Source organism: Sinocyclocheilus grahami, unplaced genomic scaffold (assembly GCF_001515645.1).
Source record: "Sinocyclocheilus grahami isolate Dianchi unplaced genomic scaffold, SAMN03320097.WGS_v1.1 scaffold929.1, whole genome shotgun sequence".
NCBI classification, from domain to species: domain Eukaryota; kingdom Metazoa; phylum Chordata; class Actinopteri; order Cypriniformes; family Cyprinidae; genus Sinocyclocheilus; species Sinocyclocheilus grahami.
In genome coordinates, this window is record NW_015506108.1 from 289,874 (window position 1) to 315,998 (window position 26,125).

Sequence of the window (26,125 nt, forward strand, 5' to 3'; positions counted from 1 at the left end):
GTCTATAGTAATAATACATTTGCTGATGCAGCACCCACACAATGACAATAAACGTGGCTTTCAGCAATCAAACAAATAGTTCTCTAAATTCACTTTTATTCACTTTTTCAAATTCAAAATTAACCTGCTAAAACTGTGCTTCAATAACCAACCCCTTTCAAAATGAATAAGCTATATGAATATACGACTATTTTCTTAAATTCATAAAGGAATAATATCGGGAAAGCTTAGTTACTTAGGTAATCTCTTCTTAGTGTACTTGCAGGGTTACCTGCACATGATGTGCTGAAAATTCTCACACACACACAAGCAAAGAAACCAAACTCGCACAATAATTAAAGCATATGGGTTCAACCACACACATGGAAATAAACCAAGGTCATAATATAGAATATGTTTACCAGCCACACACATATAAAAACACCAGACTCCATGCCCACACATCCTCTGGTAAATGAAGTTCCTGAAAATGGCATTTTAAAAGCTTCTCGTTAGCCTTTTTTAGCATGACTTAACCGTGTTTCTTCTATAATTAAGTTTTAATTAGATTAATACTTTTACTAATATGTGCCCACGGTTTCACAATTTTCTTTTTTAAATGAAGATTGCTTGGTTTGGTTTGCACTCCCGCTGAAGCCCTAAAGAGGGGGGACATGGGATAAAATGTAAATGATTGGATACAATTTTAACGACCTTTTAAATTTGAGCGTTTATTCATTAGTTTAATCACACAAAATTACTTTTTATAGGCGAAGAAATTGCATTTTCCTCTCTCATTTTCTCCATCTTAAATAGTGCTCTTTTATCAGTTTTTCAAGTAAAGGAAACAGCTTGCACTCTCAGAGAACAGAAGTTTAACCAAGGAGGAGGGGGTTAAAACAATTCTGTGAGTAGTACACTAGGGCACATTCACTTTCAGCAGTAATTTATTGAACATTAAGCAATGTGCGCTCAGAACTCTACCAACAAAAAAACCCACTTTACATTATCAGTGGTATCAAATGGTGTATGAGTACGCTACTCTATATAAGTAACCGCACTGTATCTATACTAGGCAATATTAGTAGTTTTTATTTATTTATTTATATAACAATCAGAATTTGAAGTTATGGAGGGACGTTTCTTCCATGGAATATTTTTTCTCTCTCACAATTCTGACTTTTTTTCTTGAAGTTTTGAGTTTCTTCTCATTAGAATTCATCAGATATTAACTCAAGATATAAACTCAAGACAAGTTTATTACTCACAATTCTGAGAGAAAAAGTCAGAATTGTCAGATATACTTTTTTTTGTCACCCAAACAACAGTTAATGACTCACTATTCATGTTCAAGCTAAATTTGATTCTAAAGCTTCTTTTGCTAATGGAACAAGATTATATTATTGGTGTGCAATCTGTGGGGTTAATAGGTGTGTGTTTCCTCTATACACTGAGCACAGTCACACTTCATTAGTGAGCTAGCAGCTGATGCCAACCTTCAAAATGGCTGATTGCTTGAATAAATAACACAGAAGTGCACAGATGTCACTTGCTGACACCAGCATGTCTCTCTGCTGTCAAGCCATAATCAATGTCATCAGTGAAAAGAGCAGCACAGTCCCATTACGTGTTGCCGGTACCTCTGAATAGAGCCTGAGGTGAAAGAAATTAATTTGAGTTTCTCAACTTTGATTAAAAAAGAGGATCTAAAAATGGCTTAAACAAGCCTGTCTAGTTTCTAGAGGTTCCCTAACAATACAGATGTTGGGTGTTTTTCTTAGAAATCGGTGTGATAGTAAGAGAGCTGTTTATCCAGATGTCAATGTGGTGGAATCGAGTACTATTCCTGTTATCTCACTTTTAATATTATAAAGTGTCTGCCTTCACTTTACATATATGAAGCCTAGATTAAGCTAAGACTTTATTACAGTTAAATTTACTTTAATAAAGTGATGTAACTACTGTCCCATTGTTTTATCTGTGCCTCACATGGTCATATTATTAGCATGTGAGAGAAATTCAGCCCAAAAGTGTGACAAAACTGTGCTACTGTAAATGATTGCAAAGTGCAGACCAATTATCCACTAAACAGAGCGTTGTGAATGTAGAAGCGGGCATGAACCACTGCATTACACAGATCCTGAAATGCTAGGAAAGTCAACAAAAAAACCCAACCTTTTCAGTATGTATATAAAATGAAGCAATGCACGTGTTTGAGATTAAGTATGCTATTTTATTTGTATCGTTTTCCCAACCATTATATTCTGACAGCTATGACTGATTGGATCAGCCATTAATCTGGGAGGATCAGTGTCATCCTGGCCCTAATTTCCACCAAAATACCATAATTACTACTGTTATACCGTAATAAACGAATCTGGCACGTCCTTCAAACTGTGTAAAAAAAGATATCAGCCTACTTTGATGGTTGTACCTAAAACACATCTGTAAAAAAGTGAATAAGTGTTTAGTCACTGTGATCCCAAGATGTGGAAGTGATAACTTGATATCTTACAAGCAGATTATTCAATTAGCACTTTTCAAAAAGTATCCCGAGGGCTCAGCATTAGGCAATTTAATTATCTCCTGTACTCTCCTAAGTTTTATTTCTATTACCATATTATTATTAGAGGTGTAACGATACACATATTCATATTGAACCATTCGGTACGAGGCTTTCGGTTCGGTACGCATTACAAACTGAACGATTCGTTGGACTAATCCTATTACATTTGGAAAATAAAAGAGCTTAAAGTGTGTGAAATATAATGTTCTCAGTGCCACTGCGGTCAACAAGGCAGCCCAAACGACGTAACAGGCAATGTGCTGTCTGCCCCGTGATAACCTCCCCTTGCTGGGGTGCGTCGAAAGACGATGCTCTTGTATCGACGATAGCCAGAGATATTGTCAAAAACATCAATGTTTGGCAATATTAAGAGGATTTGGCATTTCCAATTAATGTAGGCACGTTACATTCTTATTTTTATTAGGCCTATTATTATTATGAAGTTACTTTTATTAAATTACAATTAATTTGCCCCGCAATAATTACCGCATAACTGACGCGCTGCAAGGATAACAAAAGATTAAGCTATTTAGTAAGTAAAAAAAAAAAAAAGTTTTTTTTAACCAGGTCTATTATACGATGAATTATAGGTCTTTAATTAAAATATTAACACTGCAGTCATCAATAAAAATCAATGAAATAAAAGCTTAGTCTATAGGCCTATTTCAAGCACCGACTTTCAAAAACAACCTGTTTAACACGAAATATGTTTCTTCTCTTTTTTTCCCACTATGTACAGGCCACAAGAGAAGTTAGCTATATACTATTATCAGCATATGTTGAAGTAGATTCGTCTACTAGATTCGTTGATTGAGATTAAGATGTTCACTGGCATAACTCTTGCGCAAAGTTTGCACGTTGCTTGTGTGTGATATCCATTGGCTCGCCTTCATGGTTTAAAACAGAAACATTTCCAACATTGTGACGTAACCAATTAGAAGGGCAGTTTAACCCCTAACTACCTCCAACATCGGACAGAGAGTACATTTGGAGGACATCTATTTGTACACAAATTCATGCATGACTAACTAGAGTCCCCAGTGACAGCTCAGGGTCACCGGGTCAGGTGTGAATCCTCGTTTTAACGTATGAATCTGAGATTCCAGAAATCCAGTAGGCTGGCAGGCTGCCAGACAGCCCTGAATCATGGGAGAGGGAAAAGAGAGCGATTTGGCGGGAGCAAGCGATTGGCTCACGCTGAATGTTTTCCAGGCAGGTGGCAGCACACAGTGGCAGCAGAGCAGGTGCGGTCGCTAACAGCAGGGCTCCAGAGAGATGGCAGCCAGTCTGCTGGCACAGAGATTGGTGGACTGAGAAATGGGGTCAGGCTTCACTGGGAGGAAAAAGACACTGGTAACTGAAGTGTGCCCATTTCTTTGGCTCTTTTTTAAAGCTCCAAATCTAGGCAGTAAGAGGATTTACTAGCGTAACGCAAGCCAGGCCCCGAACTGTAGTGGGCTGTCACGCAACTATAAGAATCTTTTGAGGAAACTCTGGAACAATGAGACACACACACACACACACACACACACACACACACATACACACACACACACACACAGACACAAAGGCATGCTCACGGACAACACACACCTACACACACAAAGAGCTGTAGTGTTGAAAGCCGACTGTTGTCTGCAGCTTTCTCTTTCCAGCCAGGCTTCACTGGTTTTCAACACTCACAGCACACTGAAAGCAGGTAACATCATTCAGTGCTTTTCTTCCCCAACCCCTTCAGTCATCACACAGGGTCCAAGCAGATTGTAACTTCTCCATTAATATCCCCTTCCATGTACTCAAAAAAAAAAAAAGAAAAGAAAAATAAATAACTCCCCCCAAAAGAATAATAAAACTGAAATGCATTTATAAATCTAACTGAATTAAAAAAAAAAAAGAAACAGATCTATTTGTGGTGAATACTAAAATGCAGTGAATATTATTTTTGTGTAGCTAATGAGCTTTATCGCATGCTCTCTAGAATACTTGATTCCGATTGGTCAGTCAAGGCATTTTGAGGTCAAATACTAGAGTATAATGACCGATAAACTGCATAATTGCCTGTTGTTCCTGACAACAGATTTCTTCTCACATAACTCACATATTAAATATTATTATTTTTTTATTTGTTAAGGAGTAGTGTAATGAATGGGATAGAGTACAGTTAGCTGAATAAAAGTAATATATTTGACAACAACTGTCTGGGTTTATTTTGCAATAATGCCCAGCTAAATCCTTGCATAATGAATAATATAACATATAAATGTGATGTAATTGATAAAACAGTTGTAAAATTTGATTTAAAGAGACATGGTTATCAAAATGTCTCGCTGCCAACATTGGGATTTTTTTTTTTATCAAAAAGTTAAATGATCTATTCATTAAAGAATAAAAAAAAATTATAACCTCGCTGATAAAGCTTTCATTCACACAGCTACTTAATTCAGCCTATGCCATATCTCCGGCACTTCTATCTCGCTAGTCAAGTATTCTCATCTGTGCATGTACAGTATTTCTCATCTTAGTATGAGTGAGGCTTTATCATTCAGATAATGTTAAACTTGCCGGCTTTTTGTGGAATATTCAACAGTAGTGCTCTAGTAGTGATGGTCTGTTTCATATTTGTTGTAAGTACACATGTGATTGTGTGTGCATGTGAGTGAATAACGGGTACTTGCTATGCGAGAAGTCATTAGTGCAGTCATTACACTGTCAGTTAAATGTGCTCTCAGGGGCCAGACCTTTAGAGCATGCAGCATCATTACCATTAGTAAATACAGTGCATTAGTGGGTGACCTTCAGTATAATGCTGAAAATGCTGCAATTTATTCTGGTCTTTTCTCTGTGTGTGTATGTGAGAGAGTAAACGAGTACGTAGTTGGGAATATATTTGCAACAATCTTCAAAAGATGCCAAAAAAAAAAAATAATAAAAAAAATCAGCTTTCTTGCTGATTGTGTATTTTTACCCCAGTTCCCACTTTTCAACAAGCTGCTTGGTCCAAATTCATATTAAGCACAGGGGGGTTCAATCAAACGGTTAATCCCTCCTTATATGAAGAAATAAGGGAGAACTGTTAGTTTCAAATGAAATAAAGCCAACCAAGAGAAGAAAAAGCGATAGATGAACACACAAACTCAGAGCATTCCCGCAGGCCCAATGCCGCAAACCACCCGCTCACACTTGAGTTACTCACATATTCCGTGGACTCTTCAATTTTCCACTGATGGAAAACACATGACAGATGAGAGGTAGAAAATGAATCAGAGATGGCACTACTGGGGAGAAAAAAAAGCATCGCTACCTTTTTTTTCTCTCATCTACAGATGAACACATAGCGTTAACAGTGACATGCAACAGAGACAGAGGAGAAGGGTGGAGGAAGAGAGATGACAATATTTCACATTCGACACAGTGCTGCATAATGTCAGGTAAAAGGAGCAGCGGTATACTGCTAACAAAGGCAAGGTGCTTCATTCCGTCGCTCTGTGGGAGAAAGAAATGACAACTATTGCACCACTTACACCTGGTGCAGGAACGTTTTAGTCTCAGCATGGTTGCAAACATTGCAATTCACAGATACTTACCTGGGCTGAATTCATAATAAACCTGATAAGTGAACTCCAAAAGTCCTACAGAAATATTGTACATTCCAAAACATTTACCACATATGCACTGCCTGGTTACATGAGTATAATTTAAGAAATTTTGTCTCAATCTTATGCATGGATGCACAAAATATTGGTACCAAATTAGTTATTTTAATTTGTAATTGTTTGTTTTTAATTTATTTAGACAAATTAGGATTGAGATTTAGTATTTGCAAGTTACTGGCCATAAGAGAAGATCTTCTCAATATTGACCAGATTTTTAATATTGTACATGACTAATTTTACCACATTTTGCCCCTACTGGCAGATACTGATATAAAAACTTTTTTCTTTAACTGTAAGTGAAACTCATTGGGATTGAAAGCCTTTTTCTCGTTGCAAATCTCCTGGTGGTGCAGAGCATGAAATCTCATTACCCCCATCGCACTGCCAGCTTGGTGACATCAAACTTTACTGACACTGAGCACCCAAAACTGCTGCTTTTTCTTACCCACCCTCAACAAAAGGCGCTCACACATGTATGAAATCTTCCCTGGACCGAGAAGCCAGCATGGAGCCAACTCAACCGAGTTGATATTCCTTTTCGAAAAGAAAGAGGAAATTGCTCTTTTCTAACCGAGAATCTGCAAAGTGCAGTGAAGCACGTCACAATATCAGTGTGCGGACCCCCACACTGTAATTTTCTATATTAGATCATTCTGCAAACATTCATCCATATCCTATAATTGTTTCTCATGATGGAGCTGATGTAGATCTGTGTGTATATTGCATAACAGTACCATTAGCAGACTAGATGGAGGCCAATATTTCAGTCTGTTTGCCTAACATACTGCTTCCCACACACAGACCTCATGCTGCCGATCCTATAGGATGTGTGGCGCCTTGTTAGCCTGCTGGCTACTCAGAGGTGGGAGCCTCATGGATGGTTTTAAAAGCCCCTGACAGCACAAGAGAAACCAGTAGCTTCGCCCAGAGCATGCCTTCCTAAAAGTCTGGTAACAATGACTTTATCCAGGGCATGGCTGCCTGGAGGCCCAAGCACCCATCATTACCTTTCACGGCGAGGAGCTGAAGTCATGCTGATAAGTTGAGTGGAAAGCTTAGAGGCTGAAACATTGATCAGATATAATGGGCCGGAGAGCGCTTCTAACCCTTCAGGTCTGCACTTAAGCGCTGTACTTCAATCATTTAGTCATCGCTGTTTCACTGCATTCACTTCCTCCTCAATGGACTTCCTTCTAAACCGTTGCTTTTAACTCTCCTATTAATCGTGCACAGTGCTACAGCAACATACACTTAGCACATACACAACGGCATCCAAAACTGCCGCCGTTCCTTCAAGCCGATCTACACTCAATCATCAACAAAACCCACCACAACACAGACACACATACGCTTAAATAAACACAAACAACCTTTTTAAACTCAAGTTAATGAGACATTTTTTTCGGCTTATCTGCTTTCTTAATGGGTTGTTGTTTCCACACGGAACTTTAGCCTCTGTTAAACGTACAGGCCTTTGCTTTCACAAAATTATCTCCTCAGAATCATTCCCTTTGCATGCAAGATGAATAAATTAGCCTAGTTTATTAAAAGGCTTCAGAGAGCAGAAAAACCAGGTCAGAACTGATAGGAATCTTCAGCTGGAGCCAAACGTGGCAATTTTCAGACAGGATATTAAAATAGTAATGGAAGTCTGTGTTTGTCAGATAGAGGCTGTTGAAGAACAAGAGATGAAAGGGGAAGATGGTGCTGATATTAATCTGGGGAAATAAAGGGCTCTCCTCTCTCTCCTTCATCTGGCACTGGGGTCACTGAGGCCACTGAGGCCAGAGTGATTCCCTCAGAGTTGGTGCTCTGTTCACCCATAAAGCAGATGCTCTCTTAGAGTCTTAAAGAGGCGTTTACGTGACAGCAATTTGCAGTAACAAAGCGACCAGAAGTCATTTCCTCTTAAAGAGAGTTGATTTGAGGCAGTATGAGTGACACAACTGTTGGCAACATGACAGTTTATGCAAATGTGCCTTATGCGAATGCACAGTGATGGGATGTAGCAACCACCAATGGTAATGTAGACAAGTGAAACTTAGTGGTACACATACCTACTACCAACTCACAACCCCAATTGAAAACCCCTGGACCAACTAATCAAGGTCTTAAGGCATACTAGAAACTTCCAGGCAAGTGAGTTAAAGCAGTTTGGAGATGAACTAGAACATTGGCCCTCACAAAGCAGCTTTGGATAAGTAAGTAATCCAGATCCTTGAGATAATGACAGGATGGTCGTAGTTTATCTATCCAGTGTTATTGGGTTCGAGCCTTCCATGTTTTGGGTACCAGCTCTGGTCCTTCCATACTAAAAGCCGCACCACCCACAGTTCACATCACTCACTACATCTGTCATTTGCTCGTTGCCTCTTCCATCCTACACTCACAACTAATGCAACAAGATCCTAACCAAACAGCACAGAAGAGTGACAGCTGTAATTGTAAGGGGACTCTCATGCCGATTTATTGGAGATTCTTCATGGAAAGGTTGACAGGCTTCTTTAATGGCCACTTGCTCTGCTCTCGTGGCACACTGGAATGGATCAATTAACTCAATCTCTCAGTTAAATTTAGACCCAGAATGAGGGTGGTGGTGAGTGGGTTCCCAGTCTGGCCTTTTTTGAAAACAAAATGCGTTTATACCACCCACGGACAAACAAGTGCTCAATGGTTTCCTGGCTTTTCAGCTGAGGCCAGGGAGCCAGATGAGAGAGAGGTTTCTCATGTTGCTCTGAGTGAGACAAATGAATGGTTCAAATTATGACAATGTCTCGATACAAACAAAGCGAAATCAATAGGATAGCAGTGCACACCTTTTATGAAAATTTAATATCTCAGGCAGGCTATTAGTAAATCTAAATCAACAGTCAAATAGTTATTTAAACATTTTTAAAGTAGTTTTGTAGGTAATGCAGCCTTATGCCAGACTTTGCCAATCATTTATTTAGTCCACTTAAACCCCTCCTCACACTTTGATTGCATTGCCTCCATCCATTCAACAACTAATGGGTAGAATCAAGTCCATGCCCTACATCTAAATATTTTCAATAATTCTTTCACTTGGCTGTATGTCACATTATGGGAGAATTTCCATTTTATCATGAATTTTAGAATTATAGTTAACAGCAACAGTTTATGTAACCAAAATAAATGGCAACAACAACAAATAGGATAATCAAAAATTTTTAAAAAATGTTGGAATACTTGAGGGAGATGCATGAGGATCCTCAAAAAAGCCTCCTCAAAAGTGGCAGTCATGTTTCAGTCCAGTTCCAAAAATCTATCACATTATAAAATAAAATGTGTACGTGTTGTTTGATGTTGACATGTTAGGGGAAAAAATAAAACCATGTTTTGAAACAAGACAAATTAGAGTTGCAAATTATAATTAGTTAGTCTGTAACTCTTGTGTTAATGTTAATTTGTAGCTTAGCTATTAGGGTTTGGATTGGTTCAGTAATGCATACTAAAAGCAAATGAAAAATATTACACATGCTCCTGCTCTCCTTTGAGATGTTTTAGGAGCTCATCCATGCAGAAGCCCATGCTCTTAGAGCCAGAGTGTCTCTGAAGGTGGTAGAGAAACAGTGCATATTAAAAATGAACAACTGGCAACCCCCAGAAGAACACAAATGGATGTCTTGAGAAATCCGGGTCTTTTTGTCAAGACAAAAAACACTACAAGCCATTTATCAAAGCAACTCTGCAACCACCCTGCCAAACCATTAGTGTTACACAATACACAATGGATTTTCTCCCTTCTTCACTAGCTCTCCCTGGCCAATTACATCTCAGAGAGCAAAGCAACAACACATTCTCTTTTTTTTTCTAAGGGCCAAAGAATGAAGAAAGATGTAGACATAAACGTAACCAGAGTCTTATGATACATCTTCAATGTCTGAGAGAAAATAGAGAAACAAGGTGAAAATAAACAGGCTTGTATGGATCATTGTGTCTGAGGAACCTGATATTTACAAATACATCTCAGCGAGTCTTGCAAGTGTTTTCATGTTGTTTTCTATGACAATGACGGCGAATGGTTCATGTCCTGAGACAAACCAACACAGTTCGTGGTAAATGACTCAACAACGTTTCAGATGTCATGGCGTATGAAGGGAATGTTGTTTGCCAAAGAGGGAGAGGCAAGTGCAGGTGCCCTTGGGTTGTGAGAGCAAAGAGGTCGACAGCAGTTCACCTGACAGATACTGTAAAGAAAACCTGTCTAATGTTTTTTATTTGTCACCGATGAAAACTAGATGAAAAAATGTTGAAAAACTCACAACAAATGTGTCTTGTATGCTGTCAAAAACATTTAGAACTGCTGACCTTGTGACATTAAACAAAGTTTACAAGTTATGACTTATATATGGAGGTGGAGGTGTTGGACTAGAGGCGCTAGACAGACAAAACATCAGCTACACCACAAACAAGAGTGGCGAAGGTCACAAAGACAACTTCAAGCTCTGAGCCAGGGATTTTATAGAATATATCATATAAAGATGCACTGATATCCCTTTTTTAGCCCTAAACATGCATCATCATTGTATGTAATCAAGAAGATGAGATCTGAACAACTCATATCGGTCCAATAATCACAAGAGCAATACTAATAACCAATATGGTACCAATATATGCATCCCTAATACGACAGAAGAGAAAACTTGCCAGTTCTAGGAGGTGGATTGAGCACTGATGCGTAAGTTAATACATTTGCATTTTACATGCACTCCTTCACTTCGGCTATGTACTTACGCAAATGAGAAATAATCTTCTCGATGCACCAGAAAACCCCCGTCACCTGCCCATTTACTAAAAACCATTAAAGCCCACAGTGGTCCATAAACGTCTCTTGTTACAGTCTTACAAGTCTAGCTCAGTGAGGGGAAATGCTAACACAGGTAAATGAGAAACTTTTGTTTGGGGGCAGGGAAAGTGCAGAAAAACACATGTCTACGCAAGTTAATTCTCAGCTAACAATTCAGAGCAGAAGCATTTAAATGCCCCCAGTCTGATTCTCTCTATTCCCGAAAAGTGTCTACTTTAAGATATTCATGGATATCTAAATCCCTCCAAAGGATTGCTATCTTTCTTCCATCTCAGTGCACCCACGTTTCTTCAGGCAGTTTTAAATCTCCTTATATTAACGCACCATGAGCGAAACAGAAACAGAAAAAAAATACAGAGTAACAAGGCAGTGCATATGTATTAGTGTTACAAAGAGCTGAATTCTTGAAAGGCCACCAATAGCGTGTGCCTATGAAAAATTTAACAATTTACATAACATTGAAGACTCCGAAAAAGTGTTTATGTAGACATGTAGACATCTATCTTGAAAATTCATAAGACAGACAAAGTTTCTGTTCCAAACCCTGATTTGCCTTACCAAGACAGCATTTTTTAGGCATTATAGACATGCTAACCAACCCAAAAGCTGTTTAAAATAGACAGACATTTATGCTGGCAAAAACCAAGCAGTGTTGCTAAACTATTAAAAAAAAATTTTTAACAGCTGAAATAAAATATAATACTAAATAAATAAAAATATTTAAACAAAAATAAGAAATGTTGCCTTAGCAGCTAACTGAAATAAAATACATTTATTTGAAGTTGAAGAACTAAAATGACAAAAGCTAAAACTGAAATAAAAATTAAAGCTATCTACATATACATTAGTGCTGTCAAATGATTAATCGCGATTAATCGTATTCAAAATAAAGTTTTTGTTCACATAATATATGTGTGTACTGTGTATATTTATTATGTATTTATAAATAGAAACACATGCATGTACAGTGGGGAAAAAAAGTATTTAGTCAGCCACCAATTGTGCAAGTTCTCCCACTTAAAAAGATGAGAGAGGCCTGTAATTTTTAAGAAACATATGTAATGTTTATATATTAAATATATTTATATATAATATAAATTATATGAATATAAATATATACACTGTGAAAAAACAGTACGAGAAACAGTCATGGCATTTTTTTGTAATAAATTACTTTATATATTTTTTTTTAATTATTGAAATGAATTAAGTAATGATAATTTTTAAACAAAAAATTTAATTAATTAATTCATACATTTCACCCAACATTTGTGTGCTTACTGCAGTGGATCAATAGTTTAGCAACATGCTAACGCCAAACTCCATGCTAATCAGCTGTGAGGTTTAGTCGAGTCTCTTGAGTGCTTTATATGAGGAGCACTATGTTTGTGGCACCCATGTAAAGCTTTTCAATAAGTCAATTAAAAGGTCCGATTTCAGTTAGGATGCTATCTCAGAAGGCAGTCGCCCTACTTAAGATGGTGAGGAAGCTGACTAGGGTGTGGAACAGAGTCCAACTGAGCAATAACAATGGCAACCAACTCACTGTACAAACAGTCAAGTACTACAATAAAAAATTAGCAGGTAGTACCTGTGCTTCTGGCAGAGCAACATCCAATATATTTGGCTGGCTACGTGGCTCTCCGTTCTCCAGGCGGGAGTATATGACCTGGTATCCCCGTATCTGGCCGTGCTGCTTCCCAGAAAGAGGCGGCTTCCATGTCACACGAATAGCTGTGGAGTTCACCGCCTCTACTTCAACTTTCCGAGGTGGGGCTCCAGGCACTAAAGGGGGACAATTAGATTTAAACTTCAGGATGGAGGCTTTTAGGGTAGCTTGAGATAAAACACACTAATACATGCTAATGAGTTGTGGTTTGGCTGAGGAGAGGTATTTGTTTTACAATATTTGTTGGTTAAAGAACATGCTGGGAAAAAAGCTAATGTGGCTTCAGTAAGAAGATTATTCACAATAATTCAAGGATGCAGAAGACTGCAAAAAAAAACTTCTAGAACTGCTAAAAGACTAGGAGGTGATGAAGGACAATTGATGTTCTGATAAGGATGTGCTGAAATTCTGCTCAGCTGACATGATTTAGATGAATGAATTTACTGATTGTGAGTATGACATAAAAAAAGCTGACTAGATGGGGGAAACTTATGATACTATTTCTAGTAGATGAGACCCTGAGACCAAGGTACGGACAGACAGGGCTAAGATGGGAGAGGAGGAGAATGAGAGGAATAAAGAATGAGAAAAAATGTTTTGAGATAGAGAGACATTTGAGATGGGAAAAGGGACAAAGGAAAAGAGATTAATGAAGAACCAAGATACATTACCAGTCAAAAGTTTGAAATAATTAAGTTTTTTTTTAAGTGTCTTGTGCTCACCAAGGCTGCATTTATTTGATGAAAATTACAGTAAAACGGTAATATTGTGAAATATTATTTCAATTTAAATGAACAGTTTTCTATTTGAATTATTGAATTATATTATTTTCATCAGCCATTCATCAAAAAATCATTTTAATATGCTGATTTGGTGCTCAATAACCATTTCTTATTATAAGCAATGTTGAAAAAAAATTCTGCTTCATATTTTTGTGGAAACCATGGTATATTAAAGGTCATTGGATGCCCATTTTCCACAAGTTGATATGATTCTTTAGGTTCTTAATGAAAAGTCTATAACATACTTTGGTTAAAATTTCTCAATGGTAGTGTAAAAAACTACCCTTTTTACCCTGTCAAAATCAGCTCTGTTCATAGCAAGCCGTTTCCTTGCATGTTGCTTTAAATGCTAATGAGCACTGCTGACCCCGCCCCTCTCTTCTGTGGGGTGACGAGCAGTCTGTAAACTTTAGCCGCATTTAGCCACGAAACTTGCTAACTAGCACATTATTAGGAAAGGCGAGTATTTTCTTAGCGATATGCCATTTACACTAAGTGCAAATAACTATAGATTCTATTTACACTATGTTAAAATAGCAGGATTTTCTGCTATTTATACTATTATTTCAAGTAGTGGCAATTATCTGCACCTTAGAACATGATAAAAAAGTATGCAATAATAACATCTTGAGTGTAAATTATCATTTTAATTCAAATTATTAAATGGATGCCACCGTATTGGGGAAATATAAGCCTTCCCTACACCTAGCTGATGTGAAATAAGATTTGAAAATGGAGAGAAAAAAAGTTTGGTAAAGGGTGGGATCGAACCCAGGTCGATCGCATCAAAAAAGCCTTCGGCACGCGCTTTACTATCTACACCACCGGACTTGTTCATTAACTATCGTCTATTGTCACCTTACATTGATGGGCGGAGTTAGTGTAAATCGCTTCTGTCAACTATTTGCACTTAGTGTAATAGACACCGTTTTTTAATAGTGAACTGATGTTCAGCTGTTCTTTTTGATAGTCAACTTATTATCGAGTCATTGTCATAAAAGCCCTGTAAACACTGTCACAGACACGAAGATACATCTTTCATTTCATCACTTCATTCATTTTATTTTGACGTGACACATACAGTAGCAGTGATATTTAAGCGGGTGAGTTGTTTACTTAATATATAGTCAATAATGCTATAATTTTCTTCATTCAGACCGAGAGCTCGCACGAAAACGAGGCGGGATTTATCGCATGAACCAATCACATCCAATCATATCCAATTATTGTGCGATGGAGACATTGCCTCCTCTCACGTGATTTTCCCCCATTTCATTCTCAAATTTTGCATCCTATGACCCCTTTAACATTCAAAAACGTGGCCATACCATCTTATGATACCATACTTATTAAATACCATCTTAAATAAGTAAATAAATGACTTAATGAAATTCAACAATATTGTCAATATTGACAGTTAAGACATTTATAATGTTACAAAAGATTTCTATTTCAAATAAATGCTGAACTTTCAATTGATCAAAGAATACAGAAAATATGTATAACAGTTTCTACAGAAATATTAAGCGGTTTTCTACACCGACAATAATAAGTCTCATTATTAATAATTAAGCACCAATAATAACTTGATAATAACTCATCAGCATATTCAAATGATTTCTAAAGGATTATGTGACACTGAAAACTGGAGTAATGGCTGCTGAAAATTCAGCTACACTATTTACACAAATTCATTACATTTAAAAATGCTGTAAAATAGAAAAGTTATTTTAAATTGAAATAATACTTCATAATATTAACTGTGTAAGTGTAACTGTACTTCTTGAGCACTAAGGAAGGTGTGAAGGGCAAAACATGGCCTGGGAGGGTGCTTGTGTATGCGTGCAGGACAAGCATTGCATGCTCCGGGGAGCAGAGCAAATCCTGTTATTTAGAGACAAAGTGCATGTTGTCTGGTAACAGAGCATGCAGTGAGCACATCCGGTCTTATACTGCTCTCCTACGCTTAATAAAGTTCTCTCCTTAGCCTACACTTCTAGAAACCTTATCAAAGCACTCAAGGATTGCCTGAAGTAACACGTGTTACAGCCTGGCTGTATAACTTGCGCAAACACACACACAAAATTCACTGTAGCACAACTGAGAAAGGACAGAGAGTGAGTAAGAGTGAGTAACTGCTTTCAGGGCTGATGTCTGTGACTTGATGTCTAGGTCAGGGGTTTTTGTACTTTTGAGGTTAAGGATCCCAAAATATGACGATTCCCTTGCAAAGGAGCCCTTTCTAAAGTATATTCATGTAGACCCATATAGGACAATGAAAAGATGACTCTAAAGCGTTCAACCCTTGGTTAGTGGTCCACTAATTTTATGGTGCTTTAAGAGGATGTTTCTGTGATATTGCTCCCAGCTCACTTATATAGTTGATTCAATTATAATTAAAACTCAATGCTCCATCTACTAAGTTCAGTCACCGTTACTCTTGAGAAGAAGACACAGCTTTCAGATCCAGGTTCGATCAAGGACAGGTGACAAACGCCTTTCTTCAAAAGCCTTTATGAGCAAGTTCACATATATCAGTATGACCTTCTAGCCTTGGATTTTTAAAAGTATTTGACTTCAGTACCGATCATACCACATAATTTCATGAGAAAAGTTTGACAAGCATGCAAATTAAAAGTCACAAACACTTAGAATCTAAAGTAATTCCTTGGGAAACCAACTCATAGATGATTCTGTTCATTTCCATTTGTATCTTATGATTCTGGTGAGACTATTCCAGTCACGAATAGGAATAAATGTTAATATAGCCATGCTTAAAATTGTCAGAAAATAAGGGAAGAGAAAGACAACAGCCAGCAGCAGCCCAACATTATTAGCAGTCCACATAGGATACTTCAGACCTACCGTCCTCCTTGGTACGGACACGCACAGCTGTGCTCTCAGGGCCGGGGCCCACATCGGTGTGCGCTCTCACCCACACCTGATACTCCGTCCACTTCTCCAGACCCTCCAGCACATAGCTGGTGGCATCCGCTCCAATGTCCGGTACCTCATGGCGCTCAGTGTCTTCTCCGTTCACTGCCTGGTAGCTGACTGTATAGCGCACAATAGCGCCGTGGCGACTAGCGGCGGGAGGTGCCACCCAACTCACCTTGATGCTGGTGGAGCTCAGACTGAGCAGGTGCACGTCTTGAGGGGGGGCAGAGGGGGCTGCAGGTGGAGGCAAGGCAATGGGAAGGGCATCAAGCAAAATGAAACAACTCAAAGCAAGCTCGTTTCTGGACTGAGAGGTTGGCACAACAATAGAGAACGTCTTACTTTGTGTTGTATTTTTTTTCTAATTTCAAATTAGAATTCTGAACTGATTTCATACATTAGAAGTCATTTAAGTTAGAAAGTTTAAATCAAGCTTCTTGAAGCTTGGTTCACTATTTTTTATTGATTTGTTTTTATTTTATTTTTTTAAATACATTTTTGCTGCGATTTCAAAAACTGAAAAAATCAGTACTGCAAAACACAACCATCTACAATCTACCATAATCTAATGGTGCTAAGACACAACCAGGGTGAGATACTAACTTTTCTGTTCACCACCGTCTGTGGCTGGAATGTAAAAATTTTGACACTCAAATTTTTTATTATTTATTGATTTTATTTTTAATAACTTAGTATGTATGTGAAACTGGACTAATGAACAAAACATTAAATCTTGATACTTTTTGTTGGCAGCATTTGTTTACAATATAGTCTTTATTAAATATTGGTTTGAATAAGCTTAAGGTTGATGTGTTGGGTTATTTATTTTTAATTTTTTTAAATATTAAAAAGAAATATACAAAAAGTTTAAAGAAAATTAATGGTAGAATGTGCACATAAGATAAAATGGTTCTTTAATATTATATGTGTGACCCTGGACCACAAAACCAGTCACAAGGGTACATTTTTTGAAACTGAGATTTATACATAATCTGAATACAGCAAACAATATTTCCATTGATGTATGGTTTGTTAGGATAGGGCAATATTTGGCCGAAATTAAACTATTTGAAAATATGGAATCTGAGGGTGCAAAAAAAATCTAAATATTGAGAAAGTTTAAATATATTTATGGTAGGAAATTTACAAAATACCTGCATGGAACATCATCTTTACTTAATATACTAATTATTTTTGGCATAAAAGAAAAATCAATAATTTTGACTCATACGGTGTATTGTTCACTATTGGTACAAATATGACTGGTTTTGTGGTCCAGGGTCACAAATTGTATAAATACACTACCACAAACTCTGGGGACAGTAAGAATCTTTATATATTTTTTATTTATCAAAAGTGACAGTGAAGACTTTTATATTATTATAAATGATCTACTTGAAATAAAGGCTGTTCTTTTGAAGAAGAAACTTAAAAACATTAGTAATAATAAGAAATGTTTATTGAGCACCAAATCAGTATATTTATATTATTTCTGAAGAATATGATACTGAAGACTGGAGTAATGGCTGCTGAAAATTCACAGGAAAAAAAATAAGTATTGTCTAATTCTATACTTTACTAATTGTACAATTCTAATACATTTTACATTGTAATCATATTTCAATGTAGTTTTGATCAAATAGATGCAGCCTTGGTGAACATAAGAGGCTTTTTCCAAAAACATTAAAAAAAAAATCATACCGACCCCCAAACTTTTAAATGGTAGTGTTTTTAACAGCTGAGTGTGTTGTTGTTACTATACAATCTAAGACTGATTAAAATGACCTGCCATTTAGCTGGTGCTGTGTGTTAATTTCTCTGTTTGGGTGTTGACAAGCAGGGGAAAGGCCATCAGTTTGTGTTTTAACAGGCGTTCACACATTCTCAGTCAGCCTATTGGCCGAGAGACAACAGCCCCCCATTTGTCAGAGATCCAAGTGTCAGTGAGTGTGGCAGCTGACGCGTCCGAGAGCGTACTCCACCATTAAAGTGTGCTGCTAGCTTCTTTTGGCAGGCTTGGTGCCACTTCTGAGTGGCTGAGATAAGCACAGCACCAGCAAGGCATATTTGATTAAGTCTGCGACGGATTGAGATCAGGTAAGCTACCAAATTAAATGTTCCTGCACAACACAACACAGTCCAGAGGCATACAAAATTACAACAACAGCACAACAACAATTTACAATGATCAAAAAAGCTAAATGGCATTCGTTCATGCAGCTCTATATGATAAACATAAATGCGTAATAAAAAAAAGTAACAATAATTAACTAAGGAACAAAAAAGAGATGACTGAGAGGAATAAGAAGAACAAGAAGAATATACACTGGGATTTTTACATGCTTGCATTCCTTTGTTAACAACCAGAGCAGTTTGGTGACGTCGCACCGTTCTTGGCGCCCACGGTTGGATTGAGCACGAGGCGTCTCTCATCAGGCGGTCCTTAATCTGACAACTGTGGGAGAGCCACTACAAACGCCTGATGCTGCAGTAGGTGATAAAAATACTGCAGCCGTAGCTGAACATGTCGGCAGATTGTACGGTTGTTGTTTTTTCGGGGGGTCCTGACACGAAACTCAGAGATCAAAGGGTCTTTTTGAGTCCTGGAGGAGGTGATAGACAGGTCTCTAGGAGAACATGAGGCTGTGAGAGACTCAGGGGGAAAGGAAGTACTCTGAGATGACTGTAAATGTTGTTATATATTCTCTGAACATTGAACATCTTTTGATATGGTTGGGATGGGCTATATGCAAGCGGAGCATTAAATTTAGCACAAATGTAGTGCTTCAGCTCCTTTTCTTGAGTAGGCTTCACTCCTCTGGCTTTTAACATTGCAGCGATTACAAATCACACTGATAGCCTATAAACCAAAATAATAATGAGTAAGGCACAAGCAGACACCAAACGTACCTTTTGCCCTTGTCAATGTACTGTATAAAGGTATTCTCTGGCTTAGAGGTGTGAGAGAATTAATGGTGGAGACGGTAGACAATAGCTTGAGAAAGGAAGGTAAAAGAGGTCCCCTGGTTTGTCCATAGGGACAAGTTTAGGTTAGTTGACATGATAAAGACAAAAAAGAGGGCACTTACTGGACTGGGCGGTCCTGGCCTCGATGGGTTGAGTGAAGACCCCTAGCCCCATTTCAGAGCGGGCCGCCAAAGAGAATTTATACAGAGTGTCCGGCTTTAGACCTTCAACAGCGTATAAGCCGGCAGGGTCGAAGGTCACATGGATCTGAAGAGAAAACATCACAATCTATAACCATCTCTTTACTTGGCCTTATAGACGTGTTTATTTTGAAGTCAAAATGACATGAAAATTCATGTTATTGACCTTATTGTGAACAATTCATCCATGAATATGCTTTTTTTTGACCTTGTCATTTTTAATTAACATAACTCAATCTTCTGGTGAAACAACAGAGTCAGACTTCTCCAATCATTTAGTCTGCTTAAACCAGACCAGATTCGATCATGAGAAGAGAGAGATTTTGAGTAAATAATGGCTTGCATATCAGTATGTCTTCACAAAGTATGAATTTACATTATTCAACAAAAAAAAAGCGATAACTGACAGAACATGCAGTTTTCAGTATTACTTCAGCAGCATTATTTATCAGAAAACTTTTAACAGGTAATATTGTAAGCTGCTATTTTTCTCTGTAAGGATCAGCTAAATTAATAGATCTACATATATTTTACTCGTTATTCATTTTAAGATTATAGGGCGAGTGCAGAAGTTTTTCACTAAAAAAACTGAGAAGCGTTGTATTAGCATAGAGACACACTGATGGCTATCACAATGAGTGTGCATAACCCATCTGATCTCAGTGTGGGTGAACTGACATCAAGAAAACACATCCAAACAGTCCATTCTGGCATCAGTTAGAAATGCTGTCAAGCACTGTGCACTGATAAGTACATTCTGTTTTTGCAAAATCTAATTCTATCAACTGACTGCAGACTTTGCCTGCAGTCATTTTGTGAAATGTCAATTTTGGCTATCTTTCATTTGTATCCATGGCCCACAGCAACAGCTGCACGTGTTCAATATCTGGTCTGCTTGTAATTCTGAATGAATCAAGCAGAAACAAGCATTGGCGTGATACCTTGTTCTCTGAGTCAGCCTCCCAATATAGCAGCTCATATTTGATGATGGGGTCCTGGACTGGCCACAGCCAAGTTAGCTGGATCCGTGTATCCAGCTCTACTTCGGCCTCAAAGTTGGAAGGCTGAGCAGGGACTTGAATTTCAACAGACAAAGAGATGTTAGGAACAACAGATGCACAAGTATTTTTATGGTACTGGCATGACAATGCACTGTGCAAAAGTAGGGCTGGATATTGATACACATTTCCTGATTAAATTAGATTCCAATTCAATTAAATTTCATTATGATTCTGATTCATTCGGGTACAATTTAGTCACAATGTCAATTTTGCTTCTAAACATTCTCTCAAAGCTTTTGCTGTACATTATACGAAGAACCTTTAAATTCTGTATATTACAAAAATAAGAAATAATAAATAAAACATAACTACAGGGCCCAATCCATCTCTCCTGTAATATGTTAATATATTCCATAACGAGTAATGATAGTAATGATAACGATAAAGTAATGATAACGATGTTGATTTATCAGCCCCTCTGAATGATTCAGTTTGAACGATCCATACATTATTTTTTTTTATGCATTTAGCAGACGCTTTTATCCAAAGCGACTTACAGTGCATTCAGGCTATACATTTTTTATCAGTATGCGTGTTTCCTGGGAATTGAACCCACGACCTTTGCGCTGCTAACGCAATGCTCTACCACTGAGCCTCAGGAACATTAAAAAAGTAATTTGTTCATGAATCAGACTATACTGGTTATGATGTATGATTGAATTCACTAAAAATAACCTGGCTATTAATGGAAGTTATTTGTTCATGAGACAGACTATAATAGTCACACTGTACTGTACGTTTTTGATTCACTAAAAATAACCGGTTTAAACGAGTCACTTGTTCATTAATCAGAATACACTGATCATGTGATGTTATTGTATGTGACATCATGACTGATCAGGGAAAAAATTTTAAATGCACTGACGTATTATTCATTAACCCCAAACATTACCTCCTTGCTGTGTCTTGACTTGCAACACATCAGATGGGGGTCCGTCCCCTACAGATGTAAAGCCCAACACACGTAGGCTGTATGTGATATCGGGGGTCAGGCTCGAGATGGTTGTGAGACGGCTGTCGTCTGTGTTGTGTTTCTGCCAGGCGCTGAGAGGTGCGTCCAGGTCAGATGTGTAGTAGATGCGATAGCCTCTAATCTGACCATTAGGTTCCTCCGGCGGTTCCCATTGCACCAACATGGTGCTGGCACTCAGCATACGTGCCTGGACATGCAGTGGTGGGGAGGAAGGTGCTTGCTCACCCGTCCGTGTCTCAACTGGGTCGCTGGGTGGACCACGGCCAATGTTGTTGACCGCCATGACATGGAACTCATACTCGGAATAAGGGCTGAGACCGCCGATGCTATAACGTGTGGTGGCAACACCATCCACTTCCTGGAAATTGGTGTCCGTGGACTTGGCCCGGTACTGGATAATGTAGTAAGACACAGGTTCAGGGTTTCCAGAATCCCATGTCAGTGTAACACTGGTAGCTGTGGTTTCCGTCACAATTAGAGAAGTAGTTATGATTCTGATTCATTCGGGTACAATTTAGTCACAATGTCAATTTTGCTTCTAAACATTCTCTCAAAGCTTTTGCTGTACATTATACGAAGAACCTTTAAATTCTGTATATTACAAAAATAAGAAATAATAAATAAAACATAACTACAGGGCCCAATCCATCTCTCCTGTAATATGTTAATATATTCCATAACGAGTAATGATAGTAATGATAACGATAAAGTAATGATAACGATGTTGATTTATCAGCCCCTCTGAATGATTCAGTTTGAACGATCCATACATTATTTTTTTTTATGCATTTAGCAGACGCTTTTATCCAAAGCGACTTACAGTGCATTCAGGCTATACATTTTTTATCAGTATGCGTGTTTCCTGGGAATTGAACCCACGACCTTTGCGCTGCTAACGCAATGCTCTACCACTGAGCCTCAGGAACATTAAAAAAGTAATTTGTTCATGAATCAGACTATACTGGTTATGATGTATGATTGAATTCACTAAAAATAACCTGGCTATTAATGGAAGTTATTTGTTCATGAGACAGACTATAATAGTCACACTGTACTGTACGTTTTTGATTCACTAAAAATAACCGGTTTAAACGAGTCACTTGTTCATTAATCAGAATACACTGATCATGTGATGTTATTGTATGTGACATCATGACTGATCAGGGAAAAAATTTTAAATGCACTGACGTATTATTCATTAACCCCAAACATTACCTCCTTGCTGTGTCTTGACTTGCAACACATCAGATGGGGGTCCGTCCCCTACAGATGTAAAGCCCAACACACGTAGGCTGTATGTGATATCGGGGGTCAGGCTCGAGATGGTTGTGAGACGGCTGTCGTCTGTGTTGTGTTTCTGCCAGGCGCTGAGAGGTGCGTCCAGGTCAGATGTGTAGTAGATGCGATAGCCTCTAATCTGACCATTAGGTTCCTCCGGCGGTTCCCATTGCACCAACATGGTGCTGGCACTCAGCATACGTGCCTGGACATGCAGTGGTGGGGAGGAAGGTGCCTGCTCACCCGTCCGTGTTTCAACTGGGTCGCTGGGTGGCCCACGGCCAATGTTGTTGACCGCCATGACACGGAACTCATACTCGGAATAAGGGCTGAGACCGCCGATGCTATAACGTGTGGTGGCAACACCATCCACTTCCTGGAAATTGGTGTCCGTGGACTTGGCCCGGTACTGGATAATGTAGTAAGACACAGGTTCAGGGTTTCCAGAATCCCATGTCAGTGTAACACTGGTAGCTGTGGTTTCCGTCACAATTAGAGAAGTAGGAGGCTTTGGGAGTGCTGAGGAGCAAACAATAAGAAAGGAAATGAAACAGATGACAGCATATGTAGGCTAAGCTGCCTACACGGTGCACTCCTAAAATAGAGAAAGACAGGCAATGTAAGACAGAATGAGAAAGAAGAAAGGCTTGCATTCTGATGATTCACAGAAAGACAGACCGTGCCGCCTCGTCATTGTGTCTTTAAGATTTGTGGCTGGACTCCAGATAAATGTCAGTGACATTCTCCGAGTTCATATTGATTGGGGAAGTGCAAAGTGCAATCAATAGAGGCAGCCATGATGACGGGGAACGAAGTCTGGCAGGGCTCGGCGTTGTCTGGTGGGACCAGTCGCACTGATACAGCTCCAGACATCTGGTCTGCGTAAACACATGCTCAGAATAATCTAAAGTCTTTCATTTTCTCAGAGCCCACAGTAAAATGTGGGAAGTCCCTAAAGCTCAGTCAACACAGAGCAAGTGTCCATGTTTTTTCTTTGTGTGTATTTGCCAGACGTACCAAACAGCTGGTCCGAACCTTGGGGTTGCAGTTAGAAAATAACTTTTTCTAGTCTCTGACAACCTGTTCAGGGTCTTGGGTAAAATAAGAGTGTCTACAGAATCTATGAAAAATCTACAGAACTGACCCTATTTATGTTCTTAATACACATAATTGGTCTAAAACCTAGTACACTTATTCCACTCTGGCTCGAGGTCAGTCCATGTGACATCATTTTAAATTAAAATCCTTGTGTATAGGCTACAGAGCATTTGCAAATGATTTCAGCTCTAAAAAGCAAATATCAACTACTGTAAGTAGTACACACATGCTTGAGTGTACTTTTAATGGTTTGCACACTCAATGCGCTACGAGACGGAGCGGGACATGGAAAATTATATATATATATTATTATATATTAATATAGCTGAGACTTTACCGTACACTTTTTCAGGGATCTTACCTTTGACAGAAACTTGCGCGGTTGCCTCGATCATTCCGAGAGATGAGATAGCCACGCAGGTGTAGTTGGTCGACTGACGGATGTTGGTGAGCTCCAGGACATTGCGTCCCACAGGCATCTCCTCATCCTTGGTTAGCTCCACCTCTCCAGTCATCCATTTGACGTAGGGCATGGGGGCACCTACCGCCACACAGGTGAGGTTGACACTGCCCCCTGGCATCACCTCGTGGTTGGTAGGTGGGATAGAGAAACGGGGCGGCACTCGCCGTACTACCAGAAAGAAGAACATCCAGTGTGAGTTGCAACAGGTAGTATTTTATATCAATTTTGATACAAAAACAGTTTGGAAAAGACCATTTACAGGGAAATCTATTGTGATTACTACATCTCTAGTGTGAATACTAGGGCTGTGTCACTAACATGAACAAACTAACATGAAGTTGAGCTGACAGGTCAAACAAATTCACTTCAAGGGCAGAGCTGCCACTTTTTCCATTTGCTAAAGCCTGAAGCTTAACAACTGGAGACTGGAAGTCAATACCGCGGCTCACACATATGTGCAAGAGGGCGATAAACCAATACGTGCCGGGGGAAGGGTGAAGAAGGCATCGTAATGGTATTTCTTATAGAGTGAGACATAAAAATTCATGCCAAATGGGAGCTTCATTGAATTGTGGATTTGAGGGGGAAAAAAATCATCCTCGCTGCGGCATTGCAGGATGTGGAGTTCTGTCAGTTTTTCGCCCGGTGGCACTGAGACCCCGGTCTGTTGTTGCTCAGTCCTGCCTGGATTCGGGAACCTGTCTGAGACCTTGTGGGAGACGCATTGTTCACTGGGCCCTTCTCTTTGTGAGCCTCTGATATGCAGATAAACCTGACATTAAAAGAGGTTCCCATGGAGACGAAAAAGAGCCTGCTGACACTGTGCAGAAATGGGGAGGAGAGAGGAGAACTATCAATTGAATTCAAACCTGCCTTGACATATACTGACTCGACTGCATGAGGCCAAGCTCACAGTGTACGAGGAACTAATCCACAAGGATCAGCGTGAGAGAAACATCAACGTTTTTAAAGGGTACTCCGTTATCAATGCAAATACTAGGATGCGTTTCCGTCTCTATTGTGCAGGGCTCAGAATCGTAGCTGGTGGCCATCACTGGGGATGCAAATGCTGAGCTATTTACAAGAAGAGCAAGCTGGAGCAAGCCTATTTCCTCTCCTATTCTCCCAAAATAGGAGTATAAAACAGCAGCACATTAAACAGACTCTTCCAATTTGTGTTAATGACCCGCTGCCTCATGTCTGTCTATGCAGAAATGGCATAAGCAATAATTGGTTTCTGCACAGGTCTTCCTAAAATTGGATTCTCGACTGTTCTCTCATTTTATTTTCAGATAGATACCATGACCAAGCCTGTTATTCTCCTCATTATGTTTGCATTGTAAAGGCAAAACGGTAGACTCTTGAGAGTTTTTTCTTTGAATTAGGCAATGTTAAATTCAAAGTACTTTAAGCCCACTGTCGCAAAGAAATTACAGTAGCAATAGCATATCTAAGAAATACAAAAATTAACTTTATTGATTTCCAGGGAACTCCGTGAGACTGAAAAACCATGACTATGGACATGGACATACAATGATGATGACTTGTAGTACAAGAATGGAAATGCACTGTGGGTAATACAACAGATGTAAAATAAACACTGGCGATATTTCTATTATAAAGCTTCAGGTAACAGGGAGCAGGTTGGTTGAAAGTGTTTCTATTCACATG

The 26,125-nt window shown here is 38.7% G+C and overlaps 1 protein-coding gene across 4 annotated transcripts in view; it reads right to left on the reverse strand.

Annotated features, from left to right (window-relative positions):
• LOC107564386 (receptor-type tyrosine-protein phosphatase F) overlaps window positions 1-26,125 on the reverse strand; it is a 135,070-nt gene that overhangs the window by 41,352 nt on the left and 67,593 nt on the right. For 2 of the 4 annotated variants that reach the window (XM_016249461.1, XM_016249462.1), the window contains 7 exons: window positions 24,353-24,622; window positions 22,831-23,412; window positions 20,523-20,656; window positions 19,504-19,648; window positions 16,343-16,648; window positions 12,618-12,811; window positions 5,739-5,765 (listed from right to left, as the gene is read on the reverse strand). In XM_016249461.1, the coding sequence (XP_016104947.1) occupies window positions 5,739-5,765; window positions 12,618-12,811; window positions 16,343-16,648; window positions 19,504-19,648; window positions 20,523-20,656; window positions 22,831-23,412; window positions 24,353-24,622 (1,658 nt within the window). The remainder of the gene's footprint in view (window positions 1-5,738; window positions 5,766-12,617; window positions 12,812-16,342; window positions 16,649-19,503; window positions 19,649-20,522; window positions 20,657-22,830; window positions 23,413-24,352; window positions 24,623-26,125) is intronic. The other 2 variants (XM_016249463.1, XM_016249464.1) reach the window with 2 other exon arrangements.